The following is a 23,596-nucleotide window of genomic DNA, read 5'->3' as shown; positions in this document are numbered from 1 at the left end:
CACTTTATCCCCTTCGGTGGAAAGAATAAAAAACCCGAGAATCATATATAACAATGAGATCCAAGACTAAATGCCACAAATTTGACAGATATGAAAAAAGAGATCTACGTGGATTCCACCAAAAGGATTACAACCTCTGCATTGAGCGGAACAGAAGCATAGCGACGGATTTTCTTTTGTAGAGCCAAGCTGCGGTCCATGGTCTTCTGGTTGTACCTTTAACAGATTTAGATAAAATAGACTATGTAAGCAGTAAAAAAACATTGCAAATGACCATAAGGAAGAGATTACCCAATATTCTTTCAATTACTTCTCAAATTAATAATTGGAGTTAATAAACTAAATGCTAGGATATCTAGCCAAAATTAGAACTTCTCCAAATGAAATAACAAATGTTCTTTAGGCTATCTCATAGCAAGCATCTATTCCAAAGCTTACCTTTGTGCAACTATGTCAAATAGTTGCCCGTATTGTCCATTTACATCATAAGGGACGTATTCGGGATCTTCTTTAGCAAGGAAACTTCTATACTCATCATAAGATAAGTATTTAACAGCAGATACTTCACTTTCCTATACAACAAAAAGTTCTCAGATGGAATATTGTTTGAAACCTCTTCTATAGTAGATAATAAGAAGGATTTTATTAAGGACGCTTGTCAAACATCTCAAATAAGAAAAAAAAAATGTCATTCCAATGTCTTTTAATTGTCGTGTTATGGGTAAGCAATGCATTGGAAATGAAAATATTTCCTTATCAAGCATGGCTAAAAAGTGTCCCAGGGGCACTTGTTTACAAGACCCCAATACGATATATGTCGTGAAATTACAGTAAACAAGTACTCGAATAAAAGAAGCAATTAATACGAAAGAGCAAAATCCTGGAGATGCCAGTGATCATTTAATATGAAGCTCTGGTTTGGGGATAAACAAATTCTCAGTTCTCCATTAAGTTCTCCATGAAACTGAATGACCCTGAACAACTTAACATTCGAACAAATGAGAAATTGACAAAGAATATGGTCCCATCTATATTTGTATGTTTCCATGAGAATGTTCATGCACATACCTGCCTAGATACTTATTGATTACTGTTCATACGTAGTTTTATCTTAATGATCCCCAATTTATACATAAACACCACTATAAGGAAGACCATCTTCTAAGTGGGCAAGAACAAACCTCACTTCATGCAAGAGCAAGTTACCTGCAGCGTAAAGGCCTCCAATGGAATTGGATCAAGAGTGGTCACCAGATAGACATCATTAAATTCATTATTGATGAAATTACCATCATTTATAACACTGCATTGGAAAGAACTGTAAGAAGTCAATGAATTGAGAATACCCTGAACTTCTGATGAGTAAACAAAAAGATAACATAAAAAAATTATTAAAGTTGGCCGAAACTTTAAAAATCATTTGTTAATGAAGATCTGCAGAAAATTGACTTTTCACACTTTATCTTATTAAAACTTCATGAAGATATCATATAGGTGCACAGTGCTCACTAAGCCGAAACGATGCCTTCTACTTATTCAGTTATTGACGATGCAGCTTCTGGATCCCATGCTTCTCATACTATGTAACCAGATTTCTTCACTCTAGGTAATGAAAACTAAAATTTCACTAATATCTAGTTCAAAATTGGTTCTTTGAAATCTTCACATAAGCCTATTCAATTTCAATTGACCAAATTCCAGAAGCAAGACCTTGTACAAGTACAATGGAGGAAGACAGCCAGAGCTCAACAGCCAAAAGCACTTAAGAAAGGTTGTGGAAGTACGAATTGTGTCATTTTCAAAAAAAGTGGTCAAAAAAGTCTAGAATTTAAAACAACATGATATCCTATCTTGGAACTTCCATTACACATGCACTAGTCAAAACCAAGTAACCCCTATTTTATGCACAATGTTCCGAGGGTACGCTAAAGTTTATAACTTGAAACATGAGAGAATGCTTCAATCCACTGACATGAATAGGAACAAATACAGAATTTTGAAATTGACTAGCCTGGTTGATGCATCTTCGGAGGGAAAGGAAACAGTTGCAGAAATGAAGGTAAGGGTCACTAACCACTCTTGAAGAAAAATAAATAATAACTCAAATGTGTCTTTCGGAAGGACTATCCCTAGCTCCTCCTCAAGTTCCCTCCTGATGTATACAAAGTTTATCTCAAAATAAGCATGATTGAGCAAGCAGGTAATTCTTTCTTTGGGTGGCCAGTGCAAGCATGTAATTTAAAGACCATAAAACATGAAGCCAGGAACAAATAAATTCAGTAAATGTACAGGAAATGAAATGAATTTCTCTGTGTATTTAATTTCTGTTCTAGATATAAATATTAAATAGATTCAGGACTGATAGAATTGTAAAAAGTTTCTTCACAAACAGGTCTGCAACTCACAGGAGCCTTTATAAACAATTATAAGCCAGCTCTCCAAAATCAGTTTCTACAGTTATATATGAAGCATCTTCTTTCCATGATGGACATTACTGCTTTATTGAAGGAAGAAAGTACTCTACCTCCTGAATTCTCATTAGATTTCTAAGACACGGTCTTATACATAAATAAAGCATTCATGGTCATAAAGGCCTTGGACAAGTGCATCCTCTTATTCTTTCCTTTCCCACCGGGCAAAGTCAGAATTATGAGGTCAGTGGGTTTACAAATGCACTTTGAGACTCGAAGACAGATCATTTTGCTTGGGCATCAAGATAACAAGAGAAATCATGCATATGTTTTAAATTGCAACTAGCTAACAGCCAAATTAGTTTCTAGAGTGGCAGGAGTACTTTAGTCAGATATTACAACTTACAGATGTTATCATGGGCACCGCAAGATGAACAGCAACTGCAAACAGTCTCAAGAAAAAAGCTACTGAATGAAAATTACAAATATGTACGAAAAGTGAGGTAAAAAATTCCAATGGTGGTCATCTACATCAAAAGCAGCTCTATCGGAATCGTCGCCATTAGAAAAACATGATTACAAGAACTTCGTAAAGTATGGGTCAAGCTGGTGGTTTTAAGGCTAATTAACTTTCTCTCAAAGTAGCCTGTAATTGCTAGATAGCAAGCTACAGCCTTACTTCTTTCTAGGTAACAGTACTGTGGGAAGCATTGCCGTTAAGAAACGACCCAGTCACTCAGGTAACAACAAAAAATGACTTACCAGAAGTCATTGATAAAACCTGAATGACAACAAAATGTAAGGCCCAAATCTTAGTGTAGATGCCACAGAGATGAAAAATCCTGATAGGAGTTCCTTCAGAGCAAAGAATTGTTCTGAACCTAGAAGCAGAGAATGAAGCATATTTTAAGGATTGAGTATGCTAACTGGGCTGACACAAGCGATGAATCGCCAGCAGATATATGGCCAGCACTCGAAACATCCCATTGACCTGGCCATGAGTCCTTGCAGTCGGCGCGCTTCTGGAGGAGGAGTTCCTGTGTACTCTCTGAAAATATCCACACATGAACTGCTCGATGGTAGTCCCCATCACGATGAACATCACCCCTGCACACGATAACAGCAATATTAAGCAAATAAGGGGAAGGGAAAAGGGTTAAAAAAACCAGTCAATGAATATGTTTGAAGCTAAAAAAGAGTTCTTCAATAGATGTCTTGATGTTTATGAGCATACAATGCTAATTAAGATGGAAGATGTTGCTCCCAGTGAAAAGAACGGTACCAGACAGATAAACTAGTACAATGATTGAATATGTAAAGATGGTAGAGACGAGCATAGAACGAACCTATTCTAGCAGTTCAACTACCCGCTTGATCGCCCAACATAAATCAGTGCCATGATGAGGAATAACAAAGAAAGATAGCATAGTTTCACCATCTATGATATTATGACTAGAGAGAAACTTCGCTTAGTCAGGACTCGCGATACACTCAAAACTGAGTACTTTTTATATTGCTCCCGTTTTCCAGCCAAACAAAGAAGCGAGCCCATTAACATTCATAAGAATTGCATCATCAAGAACCCATGATTGAACGGAAGAATCACAACCGTGTTTCCTCATCAAGTTCCTCTTTTTTCAATTAATTTTCACGGCAGCAAACAAAGAACTAAAGAAAGGGTGGATGCGGAGAGAGAGGTGCGTGCCTGGGTTTGCAAATGCCGGTTTTCTCACCGGTCCTGGTGAGGACGTCAAGGTACTCAATTTCAGAGTGAGCTGAAGCTTCCGCCATATTTCAGTATCTCAGGTTCACACTCAAATCGACAGCAAGGAGGGAGGAGAGAGAGAGAGAGAGAGAGAGAGAGGAATAGAATGGCCTGGCGTGAAATCTCAGGTTCACACTCAAATATACGGTGCTGCATGATAACACTTATTTTTTTGGATTTCTCTGCCAGAAGTCAATCTGGCAGGGAAATCCGTTTGGTAAAAACTTTGCCGAAGTAGAAATCCGTTTGATAAAAAAATTGACTTCGGGCAAGATTTTTGGCCAATTTTGAGAAGCAATTTTTTTTTACTTCTCCACCTTAGAATTACTTCTTTGATCACGCCGACCACCGCCGGTCGCCGCCGCAGGTCGCCGCCGGTCGCCGCCGCCGCCGCCGCCGGTCAGAAGTAAAAATTTGTTTCAGTTATCAAACACATTTCTCTATCAGAAATCAACTTATGAAGTAGAAATAGAAAAAACTACTTTTGCTAAAAAGCGAAAGCTGAAAAATTCACTTCTTGCCAGAATGACTTCTGGAACAGAGAAGTGTTATCATGCAGCACCTATTGATCTCGGCGTGGAATCTCGGCCGAGAATGTTTTTCTCGGAGAAAAAAGGTGTCTGGGTGCAAACATTGACTTCATGTTTTCAAGTTGGTTTTTTCACTTGGCACGTAAAAATGTTCGTAAGTAGGTGAAAATCTGCCTCTGTGTCCTGAATAATCATCGTGCACGTTTTTCACGCCTCGTACTACAGTTCCGCAGATTACTAAAATTCCATTTGCGTAAATTTGAATCTAAAATATTGTTGGTACGTACAAATTAATCGATAACTTGCTTATATGGTCAATTATTAATAAAATAATAATTTTTTCCATCTTCAAACCCGACTATAGAATACCGATTATTTTGAATTTGACGAGCAATCCCCCTGTTAGTTAGTAGATAACCGACTAGTAATGTTGGTTAATGATTGTAACTTACGAACAAAATAACTAGTTTACCGTTATGAATTTTTACTATATTAGTAACAATGTTTAGTTCTTACGAGCGGGTACCAACGTTTATTTCTCGATTACATACTAGCGAAATAATTGATTTATCATTTTGAAATAGTCTTGTGGATCACAGACAGTCAACCGTTTTTACCACCGGTCACGATTCAGCAATTTCTCATTCACACCACCTTGTCCAATGTCAAACCCTTTTGACAATGCCACTTGAGGAGAGTTTTCTGACGAGAGAAAAGCTTTCAAATGTCAATACCCTCGAAGCAATCCCTACAAGAATGAACATCCAGGAAAAATCTATCCCCGGCCAGGCGTGTCAAATTCTACTTGGTCATGAACTGCTGACAAAATTCTCCAAGCATCAGCCTCATGGCACCGAAATACTATGCTCAGGGTAAAAAAAAAATTGACTAGTCGAACCAATTTAGCGAGTTAGCCATGGCAACGGCCTGGGAGAGCATGACGGTCAGGCCTGCCTCGATGCAACATCACTGAAGTATGCAGTTATGCCCTTGAAATTGCCATCCACGTAATTTTCTTCAATCTGCGGATCTTTCCTATCATGCTATGCAGGGAAGACAAATCAAGTTCATCGAAAAGGGTGATAATCTAACAAGGCAGTACCTCAACATGTAAAGGAGGAGAAGAAAGCCAAGAGAGCTCTTCCACTTGGTTTAAGTCCATGTTGCGCGGAAGAAACATGATGATGTTTGGTGTTATCCTCTGAGCAGCTTGAAAAACTGAATAGCTGTCATTAGATGGATATTAGATACATTTTTTATTTCTGGAAATAAGGGTTATAATTTTTTGCCTAGCCACAACAATCGAAGTCTCAGAACTAGGAGACAACAGAGCTGCAGAATCGTACAGCCTACAGACCATATTCATCTTGATTGAGTTCTGCGGTAACACTCAGGCCATGCACACATGAGAGAACTATTGATATGCAAAGAATGCATCTGTAAAAGTTAGTTCAGAGGAAATATTGTTTGACCTCCTTTCTCCTTTAGGATATTCATACCATTGACCTATGACACTACTACAAAGGATATAACTCCTCTTTGTTTAGATAAAGAAAGAGACATTTGAATTAATGTTCATATTATTATAAAAAAAAATTGATTTAGGTAATTTTACTCCTCTAGTATAATAAGTTAGCCCAGTAACTTTATCGTCATGTGAAAAGGTCTTTCACTTAGAATTGAACAAGAATGTGCATGAAGAAATTCTGCATACCCATCTTTTGGCTTGAGCAGATCAAGATTAAATTGCTGAATCATTTTGTATGATGGGCCACCCCATGGAGGTGAAAGGTAAGCAATATCACCCTGACAAAACCAAATCAAAGGGCATTACTTACAGTTGGGCAGAATGCAGCATTAAGTGTTGGCCCTGAATGATAAGAAACCAAGCAACACACGGGTACCTTGTCAACTGAATAATTACGCAAAACAAGTGATTGCAAAGCGATATTGGAGGACAAGCATCAAAGGCACCTACCAAGCATTATATGATGCATTCATAAAACAAAAGCAAGGCTCAATCTGAAGCGTCAAATCATTACCAGAAGCCACCTGCCAAATGGTTGGCATTACTTGCTCTATTCATCTTATATTGCATAACCATTATTAATAACATATAAGTGTCTCATTCGACCCAAAAAAAAAAAATGCATAAATGTTGCCAACTCAACCAAATGTAACAATTGAACTGTAACAGCTTATTCTAACTATAAATGGCACCTAAGCAGCACAATAAAACCAGACTTCCTTCACCTACCTTCGCAACATGAATAAACACATGAAAATCGATCCTGATTAGAATGAAGTAGCATCTCTTGTCATATTATATCATTACCTTCAGTGATGGAGCGAGTTGGAAGAAGTCCCCAACAACGAAATCAATTCGATCTGCTACCCCATAGACTTTGGCATTATGAAAAGCCAGTGCAATTTTTTGTGGATCAATATCAATTGCAACAACATGGTGACATCTACAGCAAGTAAAGGCAATCTCAAGTCATAAATCTAAGAAAACTCCCGCTAATGATATAAACTAATTCAGCTTAAAAGTCAAAATACCAGAAACTTTCTCAACAGACATTCGAGAAAGGGCTGTTATATATGTATCTCAAGCATGTAACCATTATCGAGATTACTGAAACTCCCATTGAGGATTCCTAAGCTTTTAACAAAGGCAGGTGCAGTTCTCTCAACTTTTCCACCAAAACATTTTGCACAATCGCATTCCAGAAGCAATAGATAGAATGTGTAGCGAAGCAGTGAAAGTAGGACTTACAGTATAGCAAACTGAATGGCATTGCCACCAACACCAGCAAAGCAATCAATCACGGTTCTTCCGCGACATCTCTCTGCATGGCTGATAGCAATCTCCTCAGGAGTGACAGAATACCACCCTTCCTCATCCAGTTTGACACCTTCATCATACTTAGAGAACAGTTGATATCTTTGTAACCAGTACTTCTTGACTAGAGGACTGACAATGGCATGTTCCCTACGCTTTCCTCTACTTCGCTTCAACTTAACTGAAAGAACATGGAATGAATTGATGTCAACCCCGATTGATTAAATCAACAACAGTCGGGACAGCGAGAGCGACAGAACAAGAAGAAGACATTTGTTTTTCCTGGGGTCACCATTGAGAGAGAAAGGCCATTGCTTTGAGGTTTAGCCTGTAGCAACTAGCAACCGAGTCCGTCAAATCATTTGGGTGTCCACGAAAGAGAGCATTTTCGACATTTTCTGATCGATCAACTGAGTAACCCAACTCGGAAGAGAAGGAGGGGCGGGGGAGAGAGAACGGAATAGCTGTACTTGAAAATACAACACTCCTGGAAAAGCTGAAATGGAGAATAGCAGAAATTATAAGCGGGGAAAATAAAATAGAAGTACCTCGCTTGCGTTTCTTGAAACGACGAGAATGAGAAGCTTGAACGGCGACTCTCTCGTCCCCCGTCATCGATGGCTTCCCGCTCTCGCTCGTTCGTGCTAAGTGGGGAGGGTGGCTTTCCGGGTCGGGTGGGGAGAGAGAGAGACCTGGTATCGTTCGTTTGCGCAAGAACGATGTGTAATTTTTCATCGAGAATCCACCTTTTGTATTGTTTTTTTTTTGGGGTCGAATACCTTTCGTATTTTACGGCTTATACATTTGATGGTTTTGTGTTCTATCACATAGCCGGGTTGACTTCGGTCTGAGATGAGACCCGTCGTGACCCGGATCAGCGACCGCTCTGATCACAGAGTAAAGTGAGGCGGGTGTCCTGTCAAAAGCTCCAAAGACTTCCCTGAAAAGCAAAATCATCATCTTGCCTTACCTTCCATTATTCCCTCGTTCTGCTGTTTGCCTTCCTGCTTACAGCCTCGTAGGTACCATTTTCTTTCTTAGCTTTCTCTACTATCCGTTTTCTTCTTCTCCGTGTTTTTTTCAGAATCCAATGTTTGAATTTAATCAAATTGTTCCTATAATTTCCCTCTGTCTCAGTCCCGTCGTTTTGTTTCCCAAAAAAAAAAAATTGCTACTTTTGTAATGGGCTCAAGGGAAAACTCAAGCTTTGATACCTTTGCCCGATCGTAGCTTATAATTTCGGTGGAAAGGATGATAGTTCGATTGCCCCAAATTTGCTTCTCCACGTGAATGTGGTTAATTTTATCTCGCTCTTTGCATTTAGGCTTGGTCAATCGTCTTTCCTAGTGTGCTTACACTGTGGACCTCACAGTTCACACCATTATTTTATTTGTTTTTGGGATTCATTTTTAGCAGTTATCACCTATTGTACTACTTGCTTTGCACCTGACAATGTGCCTTGTTTTGCTTTCCCCTTATCTAAGTGTAGATTGCACTGTTCGCGAGCGAGGATGAGGGCGGCTTCATTAATCGTATCCTGCTGTGCTGCGTGTGCATGCGACGTGTACCAAACTGTGGTCTCAGGAATTAGAAGGAGGTCGGCTTGGATTGCATATTCTGGCCTCTTTGGGCTTTCTCTGATGGTGTCATGGATTTTCCATGAGGTCGCTGCCCCTCTAATGAAGAAGCTCCCTAGTAAGTCCTTGAGGTTGCTTCCTGTGTTATCATGTGCATCACTTTTCATGTAATTTGTTGAAGCAGATAATGCAGTAAGGTATAAATGATGGAATCTTGTTCTTTTGGATTTATTACTTGATGTTTGGGACATCAGCATATATCTTTAATTGTGTCTAATGATTGAAGAAGTACAGGAGGTTTTTCGGATCCCCTGATTCTTCTGCAGAGCTAATTCATTTTGTTGCTATGGTGGTGCAGGGATAGATAGTGTCCACCGGACACTAAACACAGAGTGGTTTGAAACAGATGCTGTCCTGCGAGTCATGATGACAGGCGTGAAAAATCAGAGGGGTTCCCAGGACGGTATGCACCATGGTAAATGGATGGTGAATATCACATGCTGTGCATTTTGGTGATTCTCATGTTCTTCATTCCAAATGGGATCATCCGCTTTTATGGTCAGCCCCATCTCATCACTGTGATATCATGTTTCCTGTGAAAATGTTTTGCTTATAGTGTTTTACTTAAAGAAATGAGGAAAGATATGAACAGATGGTCAAGCAGAAGGGCCATCACAGTTATCCTGTTATTTTTACTGGTTACAGCGTCATATCAAAATTTGGTCTCAGGATTCTTTCTTGTTGTTCAAGTCTTTCTTTTGCATGACTTCGTTTATGGATGGAATGAAAAATGGGTGGAATATGATGAGCAGTTCTGGTTGGTACTGCCATCGCATTTACGTTGATTATCTAATATCTACTCTTAAGTTTTGCTTTCTATGTCAACCAGATCTTATTTTTGTGCACAGGCATATCACCTTGTTCATATTTTCAGTTGTTTGTTACGTGGCCATTTTTGTACTCTCCAGGCTTCTCTTTCATTGGTTCACACCACCCGGACAAGACTGCAGAGTCAACACATTCTTCATTGTCATGACCTTGATTCTTGTGTCTGTGTTGCCTTTTTCGCGTTGCGCCCTGCAGTAAGTTTCTTGTGTCCTGTCCCTGCTACAGTTAGTTTCCTTGTCCTCTTTTGCCCAGGTGGACACTCCTACACTAATTGGGTGGCTTTGTAGACGAGAGTGATTCTCAACTAATGCAGACGGTTCTTTTTCATTTTCCGGTTCGAAGTGTGACTTGTATTCCCATTAACCTCGCTATCCGTTAACCTTCCAATCTATTCTCTGCTTGGTATGGATATACTCTGTTTATGCCCCTTGTGTCTTTTTCAGCCACATTTTCCTGTCAATTGTTGTAAGTCCTTAATTTAGCCAGTGACCGTAGCCACGGCTTACCAAAAATATTCACTCTAACTGAGTCTGTAACTCATGGTCAAGAAGTTATCATACTTGTTTCCAAAGAAGTTCACATACTTGATTCAATGGAAACAGCATTCTGCCGGCTTCAGTTACTTCTCTGCATTGTATGTACCTATGCTACAGTGGGCCTGCCGGTGAACCAAGGGAATACGGGTACAACAGTCTTCAAAGGCACACTAAAGCTGTTTCCACAGGCACCGTGACTGTTGGGCTGCATACAACTACTTTTTCGGTAGTTTATTCGGCCGTTCATGCAGGGTCTTCCCCCACTCTGCTCTCGCCACCGAGTTCTCCTTGGGCAGGTTTATTTCGGGGGGTAAGAGATGAAGATGAATTTCCTTAAACATTCTTAAGTTTTCGCGTATCAAAATGGACATTGTTGATATACCTAAGAAACAAGAAATCATCAAAATTTATCACGAAGATAGATGGACGAAAGATGACCGACGGAAAAGGCAAACGAATGTTTATGGTTTGGATAATTCTTTCTTTTAGTTAACTAACTTTGTTTTTATTTTTGGTGCGAGTGTGGCCTTCTTTGACATGCACCATTTCGACCTTGCTGCGCTTCTTGGGTAGAGGCACATCCGCAGCCATCACTTTTGTCCATATTCGTGCGTATGTCGCTGCGTTAATGTGCCAATGACTAGGCCTTTCTCAAGAAACTTTTGAGTTCGGGGACATGCAACGCATAAAAAATATAGACCTCTCAGTATCAAGCTAATTAATTAGCTATTGCCCATCTGAGATTACTGTTTCAATGTTTATGGTGCAGGGAAGCATCTACCTCCATTGGATCAGACAACTTTATCACATGGAGAAAAAATGGCGGCTAAGCCAGTCACGTACTCGTAATCTTTCCTACACTTCGTTTCCTCTCTTGCCAGCGGGTACACCGCAATGCTTCTGACTGGTTGGTCAACGTCAGTTGGAGAGAGCGGGAAGTCGGTTGATGGTGGTTGGCCTTCTGTGGGGGTGCGGATTCTAACTGGCTGGGCCAACGCAGGTTGTACATACGGTCTCTCGTGGCTCCAATATTGTTTCCAGACAGGGGTATTCTGAGCCAACCCGTCGACCTTGAGAAAAAGCTTGATGAAACTTGTAAGCAATGACTTCAAGTCTTGCTCGGAGTTTCCCTTATAGTTATTGCGACGTGATTTACCACAATTTATGTCCAAACATGTTGACTCTATGCGGTCTTCATAGTGCTCGTCATTTTTCCCTATATTTTGGAGCAAAAGTCTGCCCTTCATGCTTCATCGATGTTATTACTGCTTGGTAAAATGAATTGGTATACAACTATGTAGTAGCAAGAACTACTCAATTAGACTTTTGTGGTTTTGTCATAACTAGCTTTGGTTTGGAGTCTTTCGATCTGCACGACCGCAACAAACAAGTTAAACTTACTCTCCTGCTGTTTTCAACCCAGGTCTCACTATGTTTCTGACTTTGCTTAATGCATCTCATGCTTATGAAGAAATGGAACTTTTTGTCTTGTAACAAAAGAGTGCTAGAGCACTTAATTACATGGTAACTCTAGAGGGTAAATTAACTCCTCTCCGATTGCCTAACAAGAAAGGAACCAGTCCATTGGGCGTTCTGTCCCCAAACTAATGTCCCCATCAGCATTCATAACCATCAGTTTTCATAACAACAATTTGCCAACTGATCGACACAGCAGTTGCTTTCTCTATAGGCATCGATACAGCCCTTAATTTGCCCCGTTGCTGTTGATTTTAACACATACTACTTGAGCTGAAAGCAAAAAAGTGCCTGCCCCTGTGCATTTTAAATTCATTTGAGAAGCTCCTTCTCTAGCTTCAACTTCACTGACATACTTCCTTGTAACATAAGTGAAAGAGGGCGGGCGAGAAAAATTACCCTCAAAGACTAACGAGCGACGCCAAAAATAAGTGCCCAATAACTGTCTCGATGCTACTGTGGATTTTGACATTGAGGAAGTTAATCATATAACACACCTAGTAGGCCGAACAGTGCCCATTAACATCCAGGGCTTATTCAGCAGGAGAAAACTCAGATCAGGCAGGGGCATTATGATTCAGGAACAAGGCAACTTCTTATCCAGATAAAAAAACAGAATTCATTGATTCAATGTAACCTACAGAATTCTCAAATTTAGCATTCATGCTGACACAAACTAGTCCAACCCAACAAGGTCAAGTTGACAACATTTGTTCACCCCTTAACAGGGAGTCCTCCATCCTTTATGTTGTCATTCAGAATGAAATTAAGGACAAGAATACTGAGCCTCATGTGGCCTCTTCCATGTTTCCTTCATCAAAAGAACTCCATAGAATCATTCCATACATACCCAACTAAATCTTCCAATGCCAAGAACAATTTGAGAGCCAAAAAAGAAATTCAAATTGCCTTTGCCCTCCCCAAAAACCGAAGAAGAAGAAGAAGAAGAAGAGGAAGAAGGAAGACCATTCAGACTACCAATGAAATGCCAAGCGGTCCACATGTCAGACACAAAAAGATAAAAAAATTCGAAAGATATAATTTACTCTAAGAAAAAACTATGAGCCTGAAGGAAAACAGTCGCTGCTCAATCCTCAAAATCTCCAGCATGCTCCAATAGATAGTTCGCTGCCAATTCCTCATTCCGGTCACAAGCCAAAAATGCCTCAATGACAAGGGCTCTGTCAAATCCCATTGCTTCAAGCTGTGAACAAATAAAATTAGTACAACGCTACCACAAAGGTGCGTTAAGCAAAACTGACCAAGCGAATCCAAATTGGGAGCATACTCGCTCTATGGCCTCCTGCTCAGCTGGCGTTACATTTATAGCATGAGGCATATCTTGCTCAGGCTGATCAAATATATCCCTACAGGGAAGTCAAACCATCAGAATTCTCCTAGTGAGACCCTCGATTAAATATCTTCAAAAATAGGTAGTCTTTTCTCGAAACCAAAGGGCACTCCATAGAATTCTCCGTCAGCAAATGATATCAAACAGGCTTCACAATGCTTCGCAATTAAGAGTGACCAAACACAAATTAGTCCACTCCATGCAGATTTTATTGACCCAGCTCCCAAACAACATAAGATTGAGAAGCAAAGTCACTTTTTAATTGTAGGTGAGCAAGGAGAGAGTGGGCTAATCTAAAAAAATCAGGGTATCATCTGGACTCCCGGCATTTGGGTGTTGCATTCTAATCTCACAAAAGAAGACCTACACGAGCCCGGTCACTTGGACATCTATAACTTACCCTTCGGACCCATCAAGTGGTTCATTTATCAACTGAAGAAACTCTGCATGGTGCTCTTGTATCAATCGTAAAAGCTGAGGGTTTTGCTTTCCAAGTTCCTGAAGCATGGGCTGTTATCAAGCACAAAAGTAGATCGCATCCAGCGTCATTAACTTACAAAAATTACTTTACTAGAGCCGTGTCCAATAAGGATAAAGCAAACAAGAAAATAGCTAATTCAGACCTGCAAAATCTGGGGATTTGCTTGCACCATAGAACGCAATGCTTGGAACTAAAATGCAAAAGGAAAAGAAAGAATTATATCAGACCACTTCAAAGATCCTAACACCTAATCCACAATTACCCATAAGTATAATACATATTTGTACCTATAGAAACCTTTTTTTTTTAAAAAGAAAAGGACGAACTCCACATGACCAACGTTCGGTGTTTGATATCCAGTATATAAATGCACAAAGCTTACACATGATGTCAACCTAAATTTTATTTTTCTTAGGCTCCCCCAACTGGACAAAATATAGACAAGTGAAAAAGAAAATCCTAAAGCTTCAGCTCTTAAAACTAAAACTACAAGTACTTTTTATACATTAAGCAATGCTCAACAGTAACGATACCTGTTGATTGTTTCGAAGAAAATCAAGCGTCCCAAGTCCACCACCACCAGCACTTGAGAGTGCTTCCTGCAAAACAATTTACTTTGGGAAACTATTGTTCTTCCGAACCCTAAATTATCCAGGCACACTAAGAAAATGAAATTTACCTGGGGAAACAAATTCAAAGGAGATGTATTAGGTGCACCAGATGCAGGTGCAGGCGGTGCTGCACCTGCTTCATTTGCCTGACTAGCAGGATAATGAGCCCCAGGTACAGCGATTTCAGCTGATTCCGGTATACCCTGAAAATAGGAAGACATTAGAAACGATTGAAGAATAAATATAGAGCAAAACCATCATCGGCCTGATTGACATACGGAATATAGATAATCCACTGCTCGCTCTGGATTATTGTATGCAGCTCGGAGAGCACGTACAACCGTATCTCTGTCCCAGGTCCCACCACCCATGTCCATTATTTGCTGGATGCTTTCCTCCAGATTATTGCCAGCAACTAAATGGGAAGCAGCTTGACTGTAGGCGTCAGCAGGGACACTGCAACAAATTACAAGTAATCAGGTAATCCTCTGATAAGGCAATCGTAAGTCAACTATGTCACCGATCACTACCTCCGCATATTCTCTCACCAGTATGAATTTACCACCCTATTGCCTTCCCCATTATCATTCCACCTATTATAACTTATTCTGCTTGGCCAAAACGGACAGCAAACTTGATTATTTATTCCACATTTGCTCCTCAACTTTCAGAACTGATCCTCAAACTACCTATGTTGTATTTCAAGGAGATGCTAAATCATTCAAATTCAGCTTCTTTTCTATTGAATTTTAACATGAAACCACTTTAAACTATCTAGCAGTCTCTCAGCATGCTATGAGCAAGACAAGCAACGAGCTATGACTGAACCAAAGTAGCATAAAACGCAAAGCCATGTTGTCTTACAATAATCTTCAACAATCTGGATATTAACTCATTTTAACGCTTGTACCAACATTAACTAGCTTCACAGGAATTAATCTCGGGAAGTCCTTGATAATGCCAGAATACCAGCTGGTATCGCCACCAATACCATGAAAGCAGCTCATTCACAAGTATATTTAATTTTGCATGTCACCAACCACAATGTATATGAGTTTGCAATATTAAAGGAATCAGAGTTTAAAATAGAGAGAGATCTCCCATACTTAGCTGTTGACCCTTCTGAAGTGGATGTGCTCTTTGAAGGACTGTAAACACAAAGAGGGTATGAGACTGCTTCGAAAGCTTAACAAAACATTACTGTAGAGCAAATGTTATCTTACGGTGCTTGCACAGGGGCTTCAGATGCTGGAGAAGGGTTAGAAGTTGGTGCAATGGTCGGTGCAGTGGTTGGTGCAGAGGTTGGTGCAGAGGTTGCAGCAACCACTGCAGAGGTTGCTGCAGTGGTAGAAGCAGGCTGTTTTGACCAAACAAAATAAAATCTTTTATATACCAAGACCTGAATCACAACACTATCTGAAGAAAAGGAAGACAGTCAAGAGTATACCTGTGTGGACGAAGTGCCAGAGCCTGAAATCTTGCTCTGTTAAACAAAATGGTGAAAAAAAGAAAGAAGGATGTCATAGGTTAGCTTCAAGCTGGAGCTAGGAAATGACAAAACTAGTGCCAATATTGCTCATTGACATAACAAGTCAGATCAGTCAAAAAAGTAATATAATGTTCTGATTAAGAATAATGAAAGCAAAGAGCACATAAGACAACATGCAAATATATCTATAGATATTTAATTCATTTCAAGTCAGGGGAAAGAAAAGAAATCAAGATTTAACGTATAGCACAAATTATGCTGCAGCAACAAGTATGAGCCAACGTAGCTATGGCTGGCAGCTTCCTACATAAAAGAACCAAGATCATTATCGAAGTCGTATCCCAACAGAGGAAGCTTATGGTGCAAATTTGCAGCAGAAATGACTACCCCACCCAAAAGAAATTGGTCATTATCTCATTCAAAGTTTAGAAATCAAGCTCAGCTGATATAAGTTCGGAGCCGGAAATCATGATATAAACACGCTAACTACCCTCCAGGAAATCGATCCATGGAAATCTTCCTCAATGCATGTGATGTGAACATCAGATACCCGAATCGGGCAGACCTCACTCAATAAAACAAAAAGAAAATTCAGCCAATTCTATCATCTCCCGATAACTTAAATGGAGCCATTATCTTGGACTTCACTAAAACCATGTTTGATGGACTACAATTACCCAGTGTCATCCTCAGGTAAAACAGTAATTGAACTTCCGTTCAAACAAAAGGAAAAGGAAGCAAACCAAGAAAATTGGCCAGATTATAGTCGCAACCACACCAAACGTAACGTAATTGAATACTATGCGACACGCATGAAACATAAAAAAAAATACAAATTGCTCCATGTACTTAAACTTAAGGCAGGTATGAATTACCTTGCTGAGCATGACAACGAGAAAGCCATCTTCAGAGACCTTGTTGTCAGCCAATGAGGTCTCGTCCTTCAATACCTTACCATTGTGAATCAGTAACTGCTGCCCACACGGGTAATTATCCTTTCCCTGTATATCTTCAATGTTCTTCTTGACAGCCATTATCTATATTAGCAGCGGGATAAAAAAAGGGCTCTCAATCAGAACACCAACGACAATAATCACAAGGCCAAACTACCCTTCTGGCAAATCCACGTGCATCAATGTATTACTAGCAAAAACATCAATTAGCCATCGTCCCCACCCAGCAATTGTACCGATTCGGGGGGGGAAAACGATCTTTCTGGCATCCTTTTAAGTAAAAACTCATAATCCGCGTGGACTTCCGAGAATTCGAGATTACGAACAACCTCAATCGTCTTGTAGCTCGCATTTTCCGGTAGAAAACACCGGAACTAAAAAGACCCCACGTTCCGGCAGCAGGAATGGAAAATCCTGCGAACAAATGTGTGGGGGAGAAGGAAACTCACGGTGTCGGTGGGCTGCACTTTAATTTCAAAGTTAGTGCCTTTGAGTGTCTTCACGGTGAGCTTCATTGCGGCGAATTAGCTGGAGAGGGATCCGACCAAAATGACCGCAATTCCGGTTTCAGTTTGGCTTGCTATTGAAGTAAGTAGAGAACCCTAGGAACTCTCAGTCGTCCCAGAGAGAGAGAGAGAGAAAGAGAGAGAGGGAGCGCGTATGCGTTTGTATATATGTATGAATGTATGTCATTGTCATGCGTGACTTGCCTGTGAGAAAGAAGCAGAGAAGGCTCTGCACGTGTCGTGCACGTGCACATCACCGTACGTTCGGATGTATTTTCGTGTTCTGCCTTTCTGTTTTTCCGTCTAGTGCCTAAAACTACTTATTTGTGACACTTATAAAAATAAAATTATCAAAGATCAAATAATTAAACATAATTATAGTTAATGACCAAAAATAGCAGCATACACATGTAATGAAATCGATCAACTAACTTATATTATTACGATTAATATCACAAAAAATAACAAACTAATACACATTTGATAAATTTACCTCAAATTTATTTTTTTGACCATAAAAAACCTCAAACTGGTACATTAATCTAACTTTTACTATAAGAAACCTCAAACTATGACACATGTGACAAATTTACTCTTCGTTAATACACTTGTGACAAATGGAGTGTGAAAACTCAAACCGGTTAACTACCACGTGTCATCTAACTCGGTAATTTGACAATAAAATTTAATGGAAACTTACAATGGGTAAATTGGTTTAGGTGCGTCGATTTGGGATTTTTTGTGTTAAAAAACTTAGTATTGGGTAAATTTGCCACAGGTGTATAATTTTTTGCGATATTAACCTTTTAAAATATATATAATATATATGATACGATTCGGTTTGAATGGAAAGATTCCAATTTTTTAAATCGAGATGATCTCTTGAAAATTGCATTCTTTTCAGCAAAATAAAAGGGAATTTCTCATTGCATTCTCAATCCTGAACCTAAAACGATAATAATTTTTGGGCTTAAATACACTACAAATGCCAAAATTTGTGTATGACGCTCACTTTAGTGTCAAAACTTTTAAAACGATCACTTAAATGCCAATTTTTTTGAAAAACGATCACTTCAGTGCCAAAACTTTCAAAACGATCATTGAAGTGCCAACTTCTTTTAAAAACGATCATTTAAGTGCCAATTTTTTTTTAAAAACGATCACTTTAGTGTCAACTCTACCGAGCCACGTCAACTCAAATATTAATAAAAAATAGCACGTGTCGAATTTCCGGCAAGCCACGTCAGCTCAAATTGGAGTTGGCACCGAAATGATCGTTTTGAAAAGAAGTTGGCACTTAAGTGATCGTTTTTTTTAAAAGTTGGCACTTAAATGATCGTTTTGAAAGTTTTGGTACTAAAGTGAGCGTCGTACATAAGTTTTAGCACTTCTAGTGTTCTTTAGCCATAATTTTTTATTCATCTCTAGAAAGAGTAGGCTTAAAATTCACACTTCTTTTTATCTTCTTTTTAGGCCAGTTACTCGTTCTATTACTTTGACCAATTAGTTAACAAACATTTCACCATACAAATCATCATCCTCTTCCTAAAATGTTTGCATGCAGATTTGAGTGACTTCCTAAAATCAATAAATACCGTAATCAACAAGAAATAGTATTTGAAAAAAATCAAATTTTGCAAAGCCTTCTTAATTTTTTTTTGATAGAAAATATCTCAAAATCAGCGAAAGGCTTAGCGATCGGGGAGTCAGATTTGGTGTCGACAGCCGTCGCTTGGGGTCTTGTGACCCCAACCGACGACCGCTTGAGTTCAAGCGGCCTCAGGTCAAGGCTGGCCGCTGCCTGATCTGAGAAGATGAAAAGTTTTTAGCGGGGAAAAATCGAAAAACTAACAAATTAGCAACGATAGTTTTGGAAGAAAAAAATTATTTAACCCTAGGAAATGCCCTTTCGACTTACTCCTTACAATTAAGGAAATAAAGCTCTTCTTGTCTTTTCAAAAAATTAAGTATCGAACGGACTAAAGAACCGTCTTTTACTGCGGTGCGGTAAGGCACCACCTTGCCGTGCCAACGGCCAACTCCGGTGTGCTAGCTTAGTTATCCTCGTCAAGTCACTTACTCGATGTCTAGCTTCCAATCGCCAGATGATTTCTTTTCCCCCCGGATCATAGCTTGCATCCACTTGCCAAAAGCTGCACGTCACATTACATTGGTTTGGTTATCTTAGTTTTGCATCGTCTGGTGTGACATTGTCCGGAAGAGATACGGTCCAAAACCATCCTGCACATGGTGCTAAAACTAGAAGGTGAAACGAGTGTCCAAGGTCAAGATGGCCTAATTTTAGGCGGTAGTTGCAAATGCAATTGTTGAATGGCCACCTGTCTTAACTGCCTAAATAATCTCCACATCTGCTCATTTTAATCCGGACAAACTTCCTCCGTATTCGGCACCATAGGACTAAGGAGCTCGTCTTAGAATCCACCGGTTCCGGTATAAAGCTTGCCTAGACTTCTCCCATGCTCTATCTCCTACCCTTTACCGCAACGTCTAAACATGTCTCTCAACTCCTTGTGTCCTCTGCTCTTCCTGTTCTCCCTTCTCCTCTCATCTTCTACAACTGCCTTTAACATCACCAACATCCTAAGCAACTACCCTGATTTCAGCACCTTCAACAATGACCTCACTCAATCTCAGGTCGCCGCTGCGATCAACGCACGGCAGACCATTACCGTCCTGGTGGTGGACAACGGCGCCATGTCGGGATTGTCGGGGCAGCCGGCGGAAGCCGTCAAGGACATCTTGAGTCTCCATGTGGTGCTCGACTATTTTGATCCACAAAAACTCAAACAATTACCGGATAAATCGGCAGTTCTCACCACGCTTTTACAGACAACTGGACGAGCTGTCGGCTTACAGGGCTTTCTCAATGTGACCGTCTCGAGCAGCGGTGGGATTGCATTTGGCTCGGCCGTGCCAGGATCGAGCCCTGGTGCTACCTTAGTGAAATCTGTCACATCTGAACCATACAACATATCTGTCTTGCAAATAAGCAGTGCAATAGTGCCTCCCAATTTAGGGGGGACTAATTCTAGTTCCGGCTCAAACTCAACTCACTCACCGCCATCCCCATCGCCTGCAAGTCCTAGCCCAGGTAAGTCCCCAGTGATGCCTATGCCTTCGACCCCAACAATGTCTCCTGGTACTGGACCACCAAAGTCTGGAAAGGCACCAACTCCGGCTGCGGCAGCGACACCCCCATCTAACGGAAGTGTAGCAACCCCACCAGCCGCTGCCTCACCCGCTACCTCACCACCGGGTGCGGCTGGTGGTTCACCAACAAGTGGTAATGCTCCGGCAGCAGATGCTCCAGGCGGTTCGCCTCCCGTGCCTGCGGGTGCCAATGGACCTGCAGGTGCCAATGGGCCTTCGGGAGCCAATGCTGGTGCCAATGGGCCTGCGGGAGCCAATGCTGGTGCCAAGGGGCCTGCGGCTCCAGCAGCAGATGCTCCGGCCAGTTCACCTCCCGTGCCTGCGGGTGCCGGTTCACCTCCCATGCCTGCGGATGCAAATGGGCCTGCGGGAGCCAATAGGCCTGCGGCTCAAGCAGCAGATGCTCCGGGCGGTTCGGGTGCCAATGGGCCTGCGGGTGCCAATGGGCCTGCGGCGGATGATCCGGTCGCTGATGCACCGGGAGGACATAAATCTGGCGCCCCTAGAGGTTATGGTGTTGACCTTGCAGGAGGTGTAGGACTGTTGGCCACAATGACTTGGTATCTGACTTTGACAATGTGGTAGAACATGTAAGGAAGATACATTAGAATATCACTGTTGTCTCCCGTAGTAGATATGGAGCTTAGTTGCTTGCCTTTTTTTACATTTCAAAGTGATGTAGAAGAACTGGTCAGCTGTTACAGATACCGTTATTAAATCTTACAGAATTACTTGCTTTTCCTAATGATTCTTCATCTTAGTAGTACTAGTTCCTGCAAAAACTGCTACCGCTAAGTCGACGTCTTTTTGGTCCTCGCCATGTGTTTATTCTATTGCCTAATGGCGTCTCTTATACTTCGCGGGGAATGTGAAAATCCATGTCAAACTTAGAGTGACTGCTAGCACCAATTGCAATTGCTTATCTACTTTTACAAACACCCGAATGAGTATCTAAGCATAGTATGGAATGCTTCCTAATTGTTTAAGGCTACAATTGATAATTGTGCAGAAACTAAGGTCCAAAAGACTCGGGCTAGAAAATGAATGCCGTAAACTATTCGAACCCAACTTTTAACACGGATCTTAATGATCACCAATTATTGCAATCAAACTAAAAGTTCGGTAACAAGCGGACGTGCGGATTGAACACTAACGTGCAGCAGCAATGGTCATGCTTTTAGGCGTGCTTGTCGACATATATCTATGTATGCAGCTTGGTCGAGTCCCTGTTCTCTGCGGAACCTTTGGCCCATTTGTGGCTCTGTGCTCTCAGCCTGCAGATTGGAAGTGCTCCTGTACCAGTATTAAGAACTCAATAGGACATGCTGCAGGCTACGGTGCATTAGACTTAAGAAGATATACAACTTCCGACGAAAGTATCGGCTTCAAAACTTCTAATGAAAACTTCCCACAAGCAAGCCTGCCTTGGTTGCATATTGTATCTTGTCTGCTCTTTTGGTTCATAACGGATTGCTGAGCATGAGTGCTAACGCTGATTGTTGCAAAAAAAATTGAAACATTTAAGTTAAGTTGAAGCAGAGCCGGTGATGGTAAGCTGGTTGTCTGTACGTACTTGCTGGTGCTTCTATTCTGTGTTTTTTAGTATATGGCGCTAAAAGGGTTAAGTATATAACAGACCACTTCATATATATTTACAAAACTTGATCCTGGAAACAGTGTACACATGTCTCAATTCTCTCTCCTCTGTCAAATGGTGATGTCGCCATGCCGAAACTCGTTTTTGTATTTGTCATAGCTGAAGTTTCATGCCTGTTAGGCGTGATCTGCAGGTAATGTTACCGATGAGCTGTGGCTAGACCATACGAAGACTCTCCAGAAAGGGCGCTGCTTGCCTTTGGAATTATCTGCAATCTGCTCCAGCTCTGATCTTTGTAGCATTTCCCACATGACTTGCACGTCCTCGTACTCGCATGTTTGAATGTCATGGTGAAGCTTCAAAAGTCCATCACCTGATTTGAACCAAAAGAAGAAAGTTTCCTTATGTGCTTGAACTTGAAGTCAGAAAGAGCAAAACTTTTTGAGTAACCAAGAAAAACGAGTAGAACTCGTCCTTGTGGTTGACAAACAACTTTTGTCCGCATTTATTCAGTGCGTTGTTAATTGATCTTAACAAAAGATTGGTCCTGATGCACAATATAAATTCTTAGGGAAAGTGAACAAGGAAAAATGTGGGAATAGCAGCAGGTCTAGGAATTATGCCGATGCTCGTCTCAGAATCATCACTTTCGGTGCAATCAAGCTGAGTTCCTTCATCTTCTTCTTTTTGTTAAAGCGGCATGTGTTCGAAGGATTTAGGATAGATTCTACAAACCCACAATATGCTAACAAGTCCAAAATAATGGAAGCTACTAACATGGAACTACTGTAACCTAACAAAGAATATCAGTGAAGCATAAAGATATTGGTGACTTCCGCTCACGGATTACTAGTAATTTCCGGGGATTTAGTCAATACCACAGGGGCACAGATATATATAGTTGATGTAAATGGTCATCACAAGAGTTTCAGCGACACGACACGAAGCTTGATAGAAATAACCAATTTTGTAAGTCTAATTCAATGGAAGACACTTTGAGTTCAGCTTAGTGGCATTTCAACGCAATAGGTCCTTTTTCTGCAACGTCGAGTTTGGAGATAAACAGGAGTTGCTCACCCTACGCTACTCATGTTAAGTCAACCTGAAGGTCTTTTTAGATCTTCAACATTTTTTTTCCAGAAACAGAAAATGAAATCTTTACTTTCTGAGGAGTAAAATGATTGAAAAAAGAAGCGTTCTTTCAAATTTTACAGAGTTCAAAAGACTTGGCAGCAGATGAAGTTAAGAACAAGAAGATCGGAACTGAAGCATGGATTTGAACTTGTCTGTGATCATATCACCACACAGAAAAACAGCGGCGGAGAGAGAGAGAGAGAGAGAGAGAGAGCGAGGACTCACGGTGATGGCGAGGCTTGAGACGAGCGGAAAGAGCGAGCCAAGCCCTTCGGACA

At 40.7% G+C, this 23,596-nt stretch overlaps 4 protein-coding genes and 1 long non-coding RNA gene across 13 annotated transcripts in view; 2 read left to right on the top strand and 3 right to left on the bottom strand.

Moving 5' to 3' along the window:
• LOC115755832 (nudix hydrolase 3) overlaps positions 1-23,596 on the bottom strand; it is a 36,953-nt gene that overhangs the window by 13,055 nt on the left and 302 nt on the right. The window contains exons 2-8 of one of the 2 annotated variants that reach the window (XM_030695387.2): positions 20,955-20,966; positions 4,117-4,231; positions 3,339-3,518; positions 2,075-2,152; positions 1,207-1,303; positions 439-572; positions 135-216 (exon numbers count right to left, since the gene is read on the bottom strand). In XM_030695387.2, coding sequence (XP_030551247.1) covers positions 135-216; positions 439-572; positions 1,207-1,303; positions 2,075-2,152; positions 3,339-3,518; positions 4,117-4,202 — 657 coding nt within the window. In that variant the 5' untranslated portion in view covers positions 4,203-4,231; positions 20,955-20,966. Of the gene's footprint in view, positions 1-134; positions 217-438; positions 573-1,206; positions 1,304-2,074; positions 2,158-2,189; positions 3,311-3,338; positions 3,519-4,116; positions 4,232-20,954; positions 20,967-23,596 lie in introns of those variants that run through there. The other variant, XM_048283617.1, reaches the window with a different exon arrangement.
• LOC115755866 (trimethylguanosine synthase-like) lies at positions 5,410-8,462 on the bottom strand. 4 transcript variants are annotated; one of them, XM_030695440.2, is made up of 7 exons: positions 8,330-8,462; positions 8,097-8,299; positions 7,483-7,729; positions 7,042-7,177; positions 6,421-6,512; positions 5,809-5,932; positions 5,410-5,728 (listed from the first exon to the last, which is right to left on the bottom strand). In XM_030695440.2, exons 2-7 carry the CDS (start codon positions 8,281-8,283, stop codon positions 5,651-5,653), a joined length of 864 nt encoding a protein of 287 aa, XP_030551300.1. In that variant the 5' UTR covers positions 8,284-8,299; positions 8,330-8,462; the 3' UTR covers positions 5,410-5,650. The 4 variants fall into 4 exon arrangements, with proteins under 4 accessions (XP_030551300.1, XP_030551299.1, XP_048139580.1 ...); XM_030695439.2 differs by having other exon boundaries at positions 8,097-8,294; positions 8,328-8,457; XM_048283623.1 differs by lacking the exons at positions 5,809-5,932; positions 6,421-6,512 and adding an exon at positions 6,545-6,618 and having other exon boundaries at positions 5,410-5,741; positions 8,097-8,294; positions 8,328-8,459.
• Positions 8,437-10,491, top strand: LOC115755871. Of its 4 annotated transcripts, XR_007199473.1 has the most exons (4): positions 8,437-8,570; positions 9,038-9,243; positions 9,559-10,207; positions 10,356-10,491. It is a non-coding gene; the product is annotated as an uncharacterized LOC115755871 (long non-coding RNA). The 4 variants fall into 4 exon arrangements; XR_004017160.2 differs by lacking the exon at positions 10,356-10,491 and having other exon boundaries at positions 9,559-10,239; XR_007199474.1 differs by lacking the exon at positions 10,356-10,491 and having other exon boundaries at positions 8,446-8,566; positions 9,559-10,239.
• Positions 12,792-17,585, bottom strand: LOC115755859 (ubiquitin receptor RAD23b-like). 2 transcript variants are annotated; one of them, XM_030695429.2, is made up of 13 exons: positions 17,360-17,585; positions 16,833-16,994; positions 15,916-15,951; positions 15,813-15,825; positions 15,692-15,779; positions 15,575-15,616; positions 14,747-14,924; positions 14,537-14,671; positions 14,391-14,456; positions 14,000-14,047; positions 13,777-13,886; positions 13,314-13,392; positions 12,792-13,229 (listed from the first exon to the last, which is right to left on the bottom strand). In XM_030695429.2, exons 1-13 carry the CDS (start codon positions 17,423-17,425, stop codon positions 13,113-13,115), a joined length of 1,140 nt encoding a protein of 379 aa, XP_030551289.1. In that variant the 5' UTR covers positions 17,426-17,585; the 3' UTR covers positions 12,792-13,112. The 2 variants fall into 2 exon arrangements, with proteins under 2 accessions (XP_030551289.1, XP_030551288.1); XM_030695428.2 differs by having other exon boundaries at positions 15,692-15,825.
• Positions 19,896-21,351, top strand: LOC115755823 (fasciclin-like arabinogalactan protein 14). Its single transcript, XM_048283621.1, has 2 exons — positions 19,896-20,813; positions 20,946-21,351. The coding sequence occupies exons 1-2, from the start codon at positions 19,931-19,933 to the stop codon at positions 21,170-21,172; spliced, it is 1,110 nt and encodes a 369-aa protein (XP_048139578.1). The 5' UTR covers positions 19,896-19,930; the 3' UTR covers positions 21,173-21,351.

This window comes from Rhodamnia argentea, chromosome 8, assembly GCF_020921035.1.
Source record: "Rhodamnia argentea isolate NSW1041297 chromosome 8, ASM2092103v1, whole genome shotgun sequence".
NCBI lineage: Eukaryota > Viridiplantae > Streptophyta > Magnoliopsida > Myrtales > Myrtaceae > Rhodamnia > Rhodamnia argentea.
Note: the sequence above shows the minus strand (reverse complement) of the source record. Positions and strands in the feature narration are given on the sequence as shown.

What these genes read in the sequence shown, in the direction of transcription:
- LOC115755859 (XM_030695428.2), bottom strand. Translation starts at nt 17,425, where the DNA reads ATGAAGCTCACCGTGAAGACACTCAAAGGCACTAACTTTGAAATTAAA. An exon ending in TCAGAAGGGTCAACAGCTAA is followed by an intron (nt 14,925 to 15,574) that starts GTATGGGAGATC and finishes AATTTGTTGCAG; the next exon opens with TGTCCCTGCTGACGCCTACA. An exon ending in TTCTTCGAAACAATCAACAG is followed by an intron (nt 14,048 to 14,390) that starts GTATCGTTACTG and finishes TTTGCATTTTAG; the next exon opens with TTCCAAGCATTGCGTTCTAT.
- LOC115755866 (XM_030695440.2), bottom strand. Translation starts at nt 8,283, where the DNA reads ATGAAAAATTACACATCGTTCTTGCGCAAACGAACGATACCAGGTCTC. An exon ending in CTGCTCAAGCCAAAAGATGG is followed by an intron (nt 5,933 to 6,420) that starts GTATGCAGAATT and finishes ATCTAATGACAG; the next exon opens with CTATTCAGTTTTTCAAGCTG. An exon ending in CTCCTCCTTTACATGTTGAG is followed by an intron (nt 5,729 to 5,808) that starts GTACTGCCTTGT and finishes AAAGATCCGCAG; the next exon opens with ATTGAAGAAAATTACGTGGA.
- LOC115755823 (XM_048283621.1), top strand. Translation starts at nt 19,931, where the DNA reads ATGTCTCTCAACTCCTTGTGTCCTCTGCTCTTCCTGTTCTCCCTTCTC. An exon ending in CAATGGGCCTTCGGGAGCCA is followed by an intron (nt 20,814 to 20,945) that starts ATGCTGGTGCCA and finishes CTGCGGATGCAA; the next exon opens with ATGGGCCTGCGGGAGCCAAT.